The following is a 13,943-nucleotide window of genomic DNA, read 5'->3' as shown; positions in this document are numbered from 1 at the left end:
GATATTGTATGTACTTTTTTCAAGTAATTGATGTGTGATATAGTTTTCTGGTATTAAAATTTTAAGTCAATCACAATTGCTCTACCACTGTTCTGTTGTTCTATGAACCAAACATAAAGCAATACCCCCAGTGCAGTGAATCATATTGGCCAATCAAGGACGCAATATTAAAATACACTGAGTTAACTTAAACTAAATACCATTAGGATTTGTCATACTTTTGCCAACCTAATACCAATACCTATTCCAAATTATTTGAAACAAGCATATTGACATCGAGACTTCAAAAATATAATGTAAAATTTCAAACGTATTATTATACTCCTTTTACACAACATAATACTACCTTAAATACAACTTATACTAACTTGACTTAACAAATAGAAACATTTGCTCAAAGCCAATACAAGTTGACCGATGATAATGTAAACTTGACTTATAACAAGAAATATCTTGAAAAAAAGATATTAGGAGAATAACCTGATTTAAAAAATTAAGGAAGACAATGTTCGTCTGTAAAGAAAGAAATTAAAAACAAATCTACAATTGTTGTTGCTTTCACTTGTTAGTCGAATTCCCATCGCTTTAAATGTTTGTTATGTTTGCCACATCATACGCGTCCTCATTTCGCTATTTACATTTGAGGAAGACGAAGTTTTCTTTCCACATAACCTAGTCACACGTTTAGTGCAGCGTAAAGTGAAAATATGTTTGAAGGCGTATTCGACCAGCGCAGCTCAGGCCCAGCACGCGCAACTGACCATACTGAGGTTGATTTGGCGCATATGTCATAAGACCCATTTTAGTATGACGGCGGTAGATGAATTTTATAGTGTGTTGTAAATTTAACATTTAAACTCGAACTTTTCAATATACAATGCCATTGATAATACACCGCGATACATTTCGGTAGCCTTTTCTGGATGACATGAACGATGTCTAGACAGGCTTACCTTCAACGTCACACAATGATTTAAACGAAAACCCTCTTTTTATGACTTCATTCGTTGTCGGTACTTTTTCCTCACAATGTATTTTTTTCCCGAAAATGCATGCCATTTTATATCGTGATATCAATACTTAGTTATCAACATAAGGTGTTTTAATATCGATAGTCCATTTTGTCTTCCGCTGACGATATACTGACCGAGAACTGACCCTAAAATTCTTCGAGAATGAATTTGTTCTGTTGCTGTTACAGTGTCACGTTTTATGTCTGCGTGTCGTAGAAACATACAGAGAGTAGCCCCGATTTCTCTTCACTATGCAGTTTGACATCATATAGCTGCACAAAGTCAGAGTAATGTCGCCAATGTTCTGTGAGATTAACTACCTAAAATCAGCAAATATTTTCATTCCGGTATAGTGGCGGACATTTTCCGAGCTTGTTGAGGTGAAAAGCTGGGTTTAAAAGCTACGCCGATAAAACAAACCTACTTGACTCCACTAAATGCCAATCAAACTCAGTCTTTTAACAAATGGCGTTCCATAGAAGTCGTCTCGACGAAGTCGGCGATTGTTGTATGCTATAGTTCAAGTTACTATAACAACATGATTTATTCTATTTAATAAAAACGTCAATATAACATTTTTCTTAGATACATATATTCCGGAAAAGGTGGTAGTTGTCTTGTTTAGTAAATATATACAGGAAGTGGTAAAAACGGTTACCTGAGTTTTCCATAGGTTGCCTTATATATAAAATATCAGACAGATTTGGTAAAACCTAGGTCGGGTTTCAATGCCTCTCAACTAACTAATGCGACCTATCTTGTGTCAATGTGTCGTACATAAGTTTTGTTAGTTATATTTAGAGCAACGGTCTTGAACCAGCAATAAAAAAAGTTTGACGAAAATTGAAACGACTTATTTTTGTACGAGGTCGAGTCCATGACAATGCGAAACATTTATAGTTTTAAGCATGTGGCACGATAATTTATCAGTACAGAATACATTTAAATAAAGATCGTTTACTCACGTTTGCGGAGTCTACGGTATCTTTGAAAGTCATATACATTTTATATAGAAGTTACAAAATCAATATGTAAGCACAATTCAGTAAATATTTAATAGTAACCGCTGAAGTAAAATATATCATACACACTGAAAAACATATTACATTATAAAAAAGATGAACGAAATATGTATCAAGTTGTAATTTTCTGCTTAGCTGACTTTTAAGAAAAAGTAACTTAAAGTAACCTTTATAATTGTATGCCTGCCTACTAATTGAGTTTGAGTCCGTTTCTTTTGTCGTGTCAATAGGGGAATGTTATTGCCTTTTATCTCGCCACTATACTGATATCGTTCAAACAGAACAGCGGGGAATACACGTTTATCAGATAAGTATACGTTAATTATTTAATAATTTGAAGAACATCATAATACGCAAGTATATTTTATCAGTATCGGTAAAACAATGAATAATATTCATTACAAAAACTATATGATTTCAGTTTGCTGTACACAAAAAAGCAAATACAGGAAACATGTATTTTACAAACAAGTAGGAAATAACTCTGCAAATGCTCTTGATGTTTAAAAAAAAATGCAATTTCGTTAGAAAACGAATTTGATTTTTTTCACAATAGGATGGGTTGTGTGAAAAAATATAAAAACCCTGCCCTATTGTGTTGTTATGTATCATGCGCAGCACGAGCTTAAAGTCTCTATTATATTTCTGCCTAGCAATAACACCCTTAACTACCTCTATGTATATAAGACAATAAAGTTCTTATAAAACAAATCAATACAAAGTTAAATGCTTTGCAATAACATATTGCAATTGAAAGACAGCACAACCAACGCTTCTGCACAATTGGGAACGCTGTCTTATATGACGTACCAGTTGGGTAAAACGTCAAAAAGACCTACTAGGTAAAAGGATAAATGTACTTCGACGTACAATATGAACGTCGAAGTACAAAAATTTTACTTCGAAGTACAAATGTGAAATACACGTCGAAGTATATGTTTGTACGTCAAAGTACATTTTGTACTTCGACGTAGATGTTTTCATTCTGCCGTACAAATGTTCTGAACAGCCAATCAAACTCTCGTCTCTTTAGCCGCTTTTCATTAAGATATATTTATAATAAATGTTTAGAATCTCTTTTTAAATTGAGGACAAAATGAATACACATATCAAAATTGAAAAAAAAAAAGACGTTTCAAAGTATTTAATGCATTGAAATAGCTTATATTCCAATTTGAAGAAGATTCAACGTTACCTTTTTTGAAACTAAAATTATCAAGTATATTGTGAGTATTTATTGAACATGCGGGGCAGAGTATAACGGTCAAGCGCATTACTGTGTAGGACATTCACAACGGTAACCAAACAGTTACCAAACGATTTCGGGATTAAATATGTATAATAACCTCATTGGCTAGGTCGTATTTTGTGATAACCATTATTTGCATAAGTTAGAGGAATTGATTATATTTAAAAAGGGATTTTCCACAGAATCCCTTTTAAAATGGCCATTTTCAAAGAAATTTCTTTAGAATAAACCCAAACTTTTCTCAGTTTTTATAAGAAAGTACAAAAAATGTTACGCTGGCAGTACAACCCTTCTTACATTCAGACAGGAAAATTGAACTGAAATGTTACACTTGCGGTACAAACTCCCAAAGGTTTATTATCACATCAAAACATAATTCAATATTATGCTGGCAGTACAACCTATCAAAATTTCATAATCACTTTCAGAGAAAATATAAACTAAAATGTTACGCTGGCGGTACAAACTCCCAAAGGTTCATTATTATATCATCATATAAATGATAAATGAACTTAAAAATGTTACACTGGCGGTTCAACCTTCCAAATGCCTTTCTAAAATCAACAAATAATTCATTCTACTCAAAAATTCAACTTAAAATGTTACGCTGGCGGTACAAACTCTCCAATTTTATAATCACTTCAACAGAAAAATTTAACTGAAAACGTTTGCTTGCAGTCCAAACTCCCCAAGGTTCAGTATAACATTAACAAATAATTCAACTTAAATGTTACACTGGCGGTACAAACACCCAAAGTTTCATTATAACATCACCAAATAAATAATTTCACTTAAAAAAAAGTTACGCTGGCGGTAGAAACTTCCAAAGGTTCATAACATCACCAAATGAATCATTCCACTTAAAATGTTACGCTGGCAGTACAAACTCACAAATTCATAATCACTTTGACAGAAAAATAAAACTAAAATGTTACGCCGGCGGTACAAACTCCAGGTTCATAATCACATAGACAGATAATTCTTTGAAAATGTTACGCTGGCGGTACAAACTCTCAAAGGTTCATTATAACATCACCAAATAAATCATTTCACTTTAAATGTTACGCTGGCGTTACAAACTCACAAAATTCATAATCACTTTGACAGAAATATAAAACAAAAATGTTACGCCGGCGGTACAAACTCCCCAAGGTTCATAATCACATAGACAGATAATTCTTTGAAAATGTTACGCTGGCGGTACAAACTCACAAAGGTTCATTATAACATCACCAAATAAATCATTCCACTTTAAATGTTACGCTGGCGGTACAAACTCACAAAATTCATAATGACTTTGACAGAAAAATAAAAATGTTACGCCGGCGGTACAAACTCCCCAAGGTTCATAATCACATAGACAGATAATTCTTTGAAAATGTTACGCTGGCGGTACAAACTCACAAAGGTTCATTATAACATCACCAAATAAATCATTCCACTTTAAATGTTACGCTGGCGGTACAAACTCACAAAATTCATAAAAATCTGTCTATTTTAAAAATGGAATGTCCATGAATCCCAATTAAAAGGGGTGTTTTACAGGGTTTTTTTGTGATAATTTCGACATGCTAATTTTTTGAAAACAAAAAAAATGTTACGCCAGCTTAACAAAATTCATTACATTTTAACTCAAAGGTGAATCGCTTGCATTCCTAATGATTTCTTATTTCCAGACCAAAACTGTAAATCATGTTATGCCAGTGTGACAAAATTCCAAACATTTCAACTCAAAGTGAATCACTTGCATTTCGAATGATTTCTTATTTACAGACTAAAACATAAAATGTTATGCCAGCGTAACAAAATTCCAAACATTTTAAATTAAAAGTAAATTGCTTGCATTTCAAATAATTACTTATTTACAGACCCAATCTCAAATGTTAAGCCGGCATAACAAAATAAGTAATATTTCCACAGAAAGTGCATTGCTCTCAAGTTTCCTATCATTGCTTTTTACAGACCCAAATTCAAAATAATATGCCAGCTTAACAAAAATCCAAACATTTCAACTCATAAGTTAATCTCTTGTATTTCCAATAATTTCATATTCACAGACCCAAACCTAAATGCTATACAAGCGTAACAAGATTCATAACATTTCTACAGAAAGTGAATGGCTGATAAATGTCCAAACATTTCCTATTTACAGACAAAAATTTAAAATGTTATGCCGGCGTGACAAAATTTAAAACATTCCAACTCATAAGCGAATCTCTTGCATTTCCAATAATTTCTTATTTACAGACCAAAATCAAATATTACGCTGGCATAACAAAATTCATATTTCAACTCAAAATTGTATCTCATTAACAAATATATAATCATAATACACAAAAATAGTTGTTCTTGAAGTGTAAAGCTATAAACATATGGTTGTAGTTCATGGGATTTTGTTTTATAAATTAATATTCTATTTAAAAAAAAAAACTTCAGAGTTTGTCTGATGTATTGAACATTAAACATCTAAAAACCCATAAAAAATGCAAATATAGCACACATAATTTATCATATTCACAAAACAGCTGTACATGTGTGTCCAAATTATAATCCAGACGTGTTTCTTGCTCACATAATGATAATACCCAGGCAGCAGTAACAGTCGTGTATACAGTCACACCTAAAACACAATTATGTTCTTGTTCATATATTCATTAACATGTGTAATTAAAGGTCTAATTGTAGTACCGCAATAGTGTCCTTTTTGTACATAAATTGTTATATACATACATTTATTTTTAAATATTATTTTGCAAATTTATAACACAGTGTCAATGTGCAAAACAAACCAATCAGAATACCCAATTTCAATGTATTTTTCTTAAAATAACATTTACATAGTGAGGTTATAAGAATACTTTAAATTATTCCTGATAATGAATCAGAAACATTTTAATCATTTGAAACTTATTAAAGTTTCTTAAACTTTAGCTAAAACACACCTATACCATATGCATTTGCCAAGATAATTCTTAATAATCTATTTATGAAGTGAAAACACCAGTTGGAAACACATTTTCCCCATACACAGGTGGTAGTAGAGAAGTATGGCCATGTTCAATGTAAACAAAATCAGCTAACAGTACTCAATTATTTTATTGCAATATGTACACATTTATAGAGCTTGACCCCATGTTTATAAGAAAATAAATAATTTAATAGAATAAGATAAACACACTTTTCTAGTTGTAAAGGTAGTAAATATGGCACAGTGCTCCAGCTAGGCCTAAATCGAAGGGCGCCGCGCCCTGCCCTCCCGAACCTCCGCCCTGCCCCCCCCCCCCCCGAACCTCCGCCCTGCCCCCCCCTCCCCCCCCCAAAAAAAAAAAATCATTTTTTTTTCTTTTACATATTATTATTCATAAATCTCTTTTTACATTGTAATTACTTTAATCCTCATTGTATACATTATATTTGAATGGTTTAATAATATTGGGAATAATACAATTATTTATAACATATAAATTAACATGCAATAGTAAGCATTCCAGAAACACCCGCGTGCTCGTACGTGCCCTTTTTACAAAATACTGCGCGTCGAAAGTGCCCTTTTGACAAAAAACTGCGCGTCGAAAGTGCCCTTTTGACAAAAAAGCCCCCCTGCCCTTTTCAAATCCTAGCTGGAGCACTGTGGCAATATGTCAGGTTTCTAATTTCTTTAAAGGGGCCTTTTAAAGTTTTGGTAAATTGACAAAATAAAAATGTTTCAGATTCGCATATTTTCGTGGTAGTTGTGATATTTGACAGGAAACAGTAATACTGAACATTTAGCATGCTCTAAAATATCCATCATATGCATCTTTTGATGATTTAAAAACTTGAAAATTATAAAGCGTTGCAACGTGTAACGATTGAATGAATGGCCTATTGGTCTAAGCGATGAGACTTTTACACCAGGGGTCAGTGGTTCAAGCCATGTTCAGAGTTACTTGTTTTCTTTTTTAAATTTCATTCTAGTTTTTTTGACAGAAGCTTTTTAGATCCAATTTTCACATTTATCAATATAAAGCATTTAATGACAAACTTCAATACATGCCAAAATCTGTGAAAAGGCCCCTTTAATATTAAATACAAGTCATCAACCAAGATTTTCACAAATCATATCTAAGTCAGAACTTATGCTAATAAGTACACACCTGCATGTCGTCACCTTCAATGAATTGGCCATATCTTTCTGCATTGTATCAACTGAAAGAAAAGTAAAAACTTAAGAAGCATAATCCTCTTGAATGAAATGGCTGTCTGTTGCTGATGAGTGGGGGATCAAAAATCTTCCTATATTTTTCTACACACAAGATAAGTGTTATATAAAATCAAGTAGACATTTCCATCAATTTAATTAGCATCAACATAAAATATACTCATACACTATACTAGCTGATGATATTTAACTTTTAATACAACCTGAGGACAATTATGTTTACAATTTACCAGTACAAATTAAAGTTATTGAAAATGGTATAACATTGACTTTATTTATCTACTTATACAAAAAACTAAAGAGTTTTTTAGGAACATACCTTTTTGGTTTCTTAGATATTGTTTGGCCCAAACATTTTTCGGGAGCATTACACTTGTTTATCTGCACCTTTAAATAAATAGTGCATAGTTTATTAAATTGTGTCATTAAACAAAACTCATGACTTAGACACTCGGTGCCAATAAACTAATTGCCCAACTCGTAACTATATTTTTTTTATCTGGTCATAGTCTTATGGTGCCATCAATATACTGGTATCGCTGCAGCGTTATTTTTAAGCACATGTATCAGCAATTCTTACACCTTAATAATCTACTAAAGAACAAGCGCTGCTTCAAAAAATACATTTTAGTCAATACACGCAGACAAAATATCAACAAGCCATCAGTACACTCTATTTTTAGACTTGTTTTTTTTAGAAAGATAATGTCTGCTCCAGTAGTTTACATTGGATATGTTGTTTGTTCATATGGTTATGTATAACCATATAACCAACATTATCATAATGTTGTTAGTGTTTGTTCATATGGTTATGTATCTTTGAATCATTTTGCTATTTCAGTGTGTGTTTTATGGACCCCATTGGAAATTATCTTTCAGCTTAATGGGTTATCCATAGGTCATAAGCATTCATGCTCATATGAATCTACTTAAGTTACAAAACTCCCGTATAGACGATTAAATTGTTATTGTTTACATTGGGGATTTTCCGCGCATGCACATTGACTGGTTGGCAAAAACACTGGTTACAGTAATGTAAAACATGTATATAAGACTTTTGTATAGTCAATAAAACGATATATTTGTAATTAATTATTGTGTTCCCCATCACGCAAAGTTTGAGTTTAAAACTAAGTGTTTAAAACAAAACTTATACTTAAATGTATTGAATCTAACCATACGGATTACCAATAATTTGGACAAAATAGCGATTTTTATATACCTCAAAATAGACATTTACAGTCCCATGTGACGGCAGGTTTAGCAGGAACAAGTTAGATGCCTCCGTGCCAGTTTAATAAACGTACTGACTCCACTGAGTCACTGACATAAATAAGGTTTTATTAAGACATCAATTATGGTACCTCCGAAACGTGTCAATAATAAAATACAGGGAAGAGAACAATTACGACGAGCGAGGCATGGTATAGGGGAGATAACCCTGGGATATGGTTAGGTGAGGATTAGTGTTAGGGGTCGGGTTAGGGTTAAGGTATGGGTTAAGGCTAACCCAAACCCGACCCCTAAACCTTATCCTTACCCTAACCCTCTACCCCCCCCCCCCATGCGCATTACAATACCATGCCTCGCCCGTTGTCGTTGTCCGCTTCCCTAAAATACACACATAGCAAATTTATTTCGATCTTAACTCAAATTCTAAATTAAGGATACTTCTAATTTATTTTGGAAATAAGTATATGAGCGTCATGCGAAAATGGATATTGTGCCAAGTGCGTCTAGCGTAGCTCCAGACCAGCATGCGAAGTCCGGTCAGTAGCTCCGTTTTTCAAATATGGAATAAGACCGTATGTCGCATGACGTTCATATGAGCAATGTTTCAAATCATCTGGTAAGTCGTCTGTCTTTTGCAACATATTCTGATTACCAAGATTAGTTGTTAATCGGCACTCGACAAACAGAACAACACATTTATTTCAAAATCTTCATCTTTTATTGTAAGGCTGATAATTTACTCGGGTTATTCTTTGTGGATAGATTTTTTTAATCTAACAACTGATGCATAATTCTGTGGGATGACAACGCATACACAATTTCAAGAAAACAGATGAAATTTTCATTGAAATTTTATCCTGCTATTTGAAAAAGCCACAAAGTATTTTAATCATCAGGATACATTCGTAAGTGTTCATGTTTGTAAAATATTCAAATTTAATAGTCAAACATACGGCGGGGCCTGACCCGCGATTCCCAAGAAAATTAATCCGAAGTCCATCTATCCTAGCTGAAGTTTAGCTGAACTGCCGTCTATAAAAACACATTCATCTAAATGGTAAATGGTTGCCCATAGTTTTGCAGCTGCGACAAATCTATGTCGCTCTTGGATATAAGAATGTTGTGACCACAGAAAATGTATGTGTTTCATGGTTACCATAATATTTTGTTATTAATTCGTTCAATGAATATACTATTGATAGATAAGTATATTCATCATATAATATGGATGCAAATATCGGCTACTAATGGATTATTGATGTAATCACAAAACTAACATAAACTAACTGACCGCTAATATGGTGGTCCCAACACTCCATCAATAGATCTGAAAAAACGTAAATGCCTAACAGGTATAATAATTTGTTATGAAATCGGTCAATTTCATAATCAAAGCTTTTATGTTAAATTCAGAATTGATATAAATACTTTAACAATAGATTGAACTATAAAGTTCAATACACAAACAAATAATTACTTCGATATGACTTTGATAAATTAGTGTTTTGTAACCCGTAACGTTACATAACATAAAAATTTATTCATTAAAGACATTACCTGTTAAGGTAAACGATCAAACAAAGACTGCTACTACATTATTTCACTAACCTATATCAGGGTTTCAGCTTAAACTATCACACCATCCAATACGAGCATATATAACAGAAATCCGAATTTCCGCACCTGTTTAATTCCGGTCATTATATCTAAAACACATCTCATTCAGTTAATATTATTGTGATCAATCGACTACTTCTTCTACTACTACTACTTCTACTTCTACTACTACTACTACTACTACTACTACTACTACTACTACTACTACTACTACTACTACTACTACTACTACTACTACTACTTCTACTACTACTACTACTCCTACTACTACTACTACTACTTCTACTACTACTACTACTACTACTACTACTACTACTACTACTACTACTACTACTACTACTACTACTACTACTACTACTACTACTACTACTACTACTATTACTACTACTACTACTACTACTTCTAGTGCTAATATATTTCCCAAAGATTATTTCTCAAGATTTTATAATTTAATTGCAGTTGTAAAATGTAACATAAAACAATTAAAATAACGTAAATAAAAACGTTTAAGTTAAGATGTTTAAGGACACAGGAATTGCTGCGTTTACTGCAATGTTAGCAAACCACGTCAGAAACATCATAATTAATTTGGGATCTTTGCCAATACAATTTTAAAATTGATTGATGGGTGATGTTTTACTTCCAGATCGTTGTAGCGAATATTGCTCGAATGGAACGACCTGCATAATAAAATATAGGAGTCTCGTCCACGAATGTTTAGGTTTGTAAATATTTAAAAGGCAAATATAAATAATCATTTTATAACGTATACTGCTCAGAAAATTAAAGTACAAACTTATTGAGTATAAATAATCATCAAGGTGCCAATATAGGTGGACATCTTGGAGGCGGTATATATGATTTCTATGCCCTGAAACGTATTCCAAGCTCCGCTTAGTTTCGCTTCCTAAGAACGATAAGATAGGTCAAGATAACATTTTAGGAATCTTCTACTCTTCGTCATGCAGAGTAAGAAATGAAATTAAAAAAAAAAAACTTTTTTGAGTGCTTGACATACTGTTGTGTTATCAAATGTGTCATTTGCAGACCCTTGTGTATCCAATCCGTGTTCAAGTAGAAATACCTGTGTTAAAACAAACGCTGCTCCATTCTACGTATGTGATAGGTACGTGTCGATCTCTACTACCCTAAGACCATTCATGTTAGCATAAATGCTCATGTATAATGATTGCATGTGTGATATTTGATCGACACAGCTTATACAATCAGTAATTATGTTATGTTTAATACATTTTACAAACACAATATTTGCGGATTTCAGAAACACAATGATTACCTAGCAAAATCTACAAAATCACACATATACAAACGTTATATAGTATATATTATGAATCATACATGCTAATAAATGTCACAGTTTCAACTGATGATAAAAAAAATTCACGGTGTTATTGCGAAAATATCATATTGGTTTTGTTTTGGAAATTGCGACAAAGTAATGAACTATTTAAATTCGCCAGGCATTGGTCTCTTTAATTCGGAGTTTATCCCAAAGGTAGTCAGTTTTTCATACCAGCAAATAACTAATTCATCAGAAACAACATGTGAAAAAAGTTTACCTGACTTCTAAGATATACGCCAGACACTTATTTTAAACTATTGATCTGTTTTACCCTTGCGTGATTGGAAACGTGTGGTTGTGTTAATTTGTGTGGCATTTAACAAACACATTCGTGTTCAACTTTTAATAACATAAATGAGTTACAAACTTTTTCAGCTACACACACCAATCAAACCACTACCAGACCAACGGATTTTCCACCCACAAAAGAAACACACACAACCGGAACAACTCACCAGTGGACCACAGAAGTAGCTAGCCCATCGTCGTCTGCACCCACGCCGACACCACCACAATGGGATTGCTCTGAGTTCAGTACGTAAGATTCATCGAAATCTACATTAATACATGCTTTAACAAAGAAAGGATTCAAACAAGCTGAAACAAATCAATTTCCCTATAGTATGCCTAGAGGTGTACACTCGCTACATCAATTAATAGTTTATTTAATTTGGTATTGCTTTCATTGTACAGTCCGAGTGGATGCATATCAAAAGTAGATATTAAATGTCAACACTAGGCACCCAACAGGTGATACAAACACTAGACCACTTTCACAAAATAAGATTTTAATGAAGGGAGGCTATTCTTCTCGATTACTTGACTTAAATATACTAGCAGTGTCAATCACTCTTAAGTCATAAGTTTGCATTAATCATGAGAAGACATTCATGTTTGTGGAATCCTCATTGCCTCTCTTTTGAAATGATTAGTGTAGTTTGCCTTTATTTTATAACCAGCCATTTTACTACACATTATGAATTATATAAATGTTTATTTAGTTCATCACTATACAAAATACAGTATGTATATAAGATATATTAGATTGTCTTTAAATCTTCGTGTCTTATTAAATGTTAAAGGATAAACTACTCACCTTGATTAAAATGTGTACTTCTTTACGGAACACCCATTGGTGTCGGATAAATTGAATATTATGTTTACGTTTCTTCTTTTCTTAACACTTGTGATTAAAATGAATGGTGCACAGTTTTGAAAATGGCAATTTACAAAAAACGTGCAATATGTGAGGACCGAGAGATTGCCCAAGCACTGCTACCTGAATAACTTATTATAATTACGAAGGTTGGGATTAATTCTTAAAACAATTGCCAGCCATTTATTGTTTACTGTTGTGTATTAAATGTTTTCATTATCTTGAATCCTGGGAAAACCGGCGTACCAAAACACGCATGTCGGGTATGTTTATCACAAAAAATAATATAACCCGGGATCAAGGATTGAGCCCAGGTCATGGAAGAGAAACACGACTGTAATATTTACAATGTAATGTGATAAATGGGCTGCTCGTTAAAGAGTTTCAACAAAGTGTCCTAGAAAATTTGGGATATATGTATAGTACTTACATATATGTGTTCGAGTTAATAGTCAGAGTCATTTCCTTCACAGACATCACATTACATGGATGCCGTGACAGCTCGGCCTGCCTCTTGCCTCACATACTTGAAGTCCTTTGTCCCGATCCACAGCAGGCGAAGTATTGTCCTACTAAATGTGGATGTTGCCAACCCACGTTCATAGGCTAAGAGACCCATCACAACGTCCGACAGAACAGAAATATATTCTATCTTTGTTTGTTGATTACTAATTAAAAAAATGTCATAGCATCGTACCACAGGTGTTTAGCTTTGTGACTTAGATTATGTACTCAGAACCTATGTCGTTAAAATTTTGAAACAAATAGTCACAAACGAATGTTTTAATCAATAACAAAAACCAAAAACGAATGTTACTCAATCGCCCATCGAAAGAAGGAAGGTTTGTAAATAATAAATTGTGGTTAAAATTAAACTTCTCAACAATAAAATACAAACATTCCTGAATTAATTTAATTGTGACTTTCAGTGTACATGAATGATAGATCATCTCATTATTTAAAAACGTGTATATGAGTAATTCTTCCACAAACAAAAAGCTGTCACTTCATCCAGTTTGTTGACATATTCTAATTGCAGAATGAATGGTTAAACCGCGCTCGACAAACACAATTTCTATTGCAAACAGA

At 33.0% G+C, this 13,943-nt stretch overlaps 1 protein-coding gene and 2 long non-coding RNA genes across 3 annotated transcripts in view; 1 reads left to right on the top strand and 2 right to left on the bottom strand.

Moving 5' to 3' along the window:
• The window catches only part of LOC127865643 (uncharacterized), a 24,584-nt gene extending 22,811 nt beyond the window's left edge, over positions 1-1,773 (bottom strand). The window contains exon 1 of the long non-coding RNA XR_008042715.1: positions 1,672-1,773. This is a non-coding gene — a long non-coding RNA (uncharacterized LOC127865643). The remainder of the gene's footprint in view (positions 1-1,671) is intronic.
• The window catches only part of LOC127865638 (adhesive plaque matrix protein 2-like), a 108,268-nt gene extending 94,718 nt beyond the window's left edge, over positions 1-13,550 (top strand). The window contains exon 7 of the mRNA XM_052405549.1: positions 13,328-13,550. Within this exon, the coding sequence (XP_052261509.1) occupies positions 13,328-13,464 (137 nt within the window). The 3' untranslated portion in view covers positions 13,465-13,550. The remainder of the gene's footprint in view (positions 1-13,327) is intronic.
• LOC127865640 (uncharacterized) lies at positions 4,630-7,465 on the bottom strand. Its single transcript, XR_008042711.1, has 2 exons — positions 7,421-7,465; positions 4,630-5,904 (listed from the first exon to the last, which is right to left on the bottom strand). It is a non-coding gene; the product is annotated as an uncharacterized LOC127865640 (long non-coding RNA).
• Positions 13,551-13,943: the final 393 nt, after the last annotated feature.

This window comes from Dreissena polymorpha, chromosome 2 (genome assembly GCF_020536995.1).
Source record: "Dreissena polymorpha isolate Duluth1 chromosome 2, UMN_Dpol_1.0, whole genome shotgun sequence".
Lineage (NCBI taxonomy): Eukaryota > Metazoa > Mollusca > Bivalvia > Myida > Dreissenidae > Dreissena > Dreissena polymorpha.
This window is presented reverse-complemented; position numbering and strand designations above follow the sequence as displayed.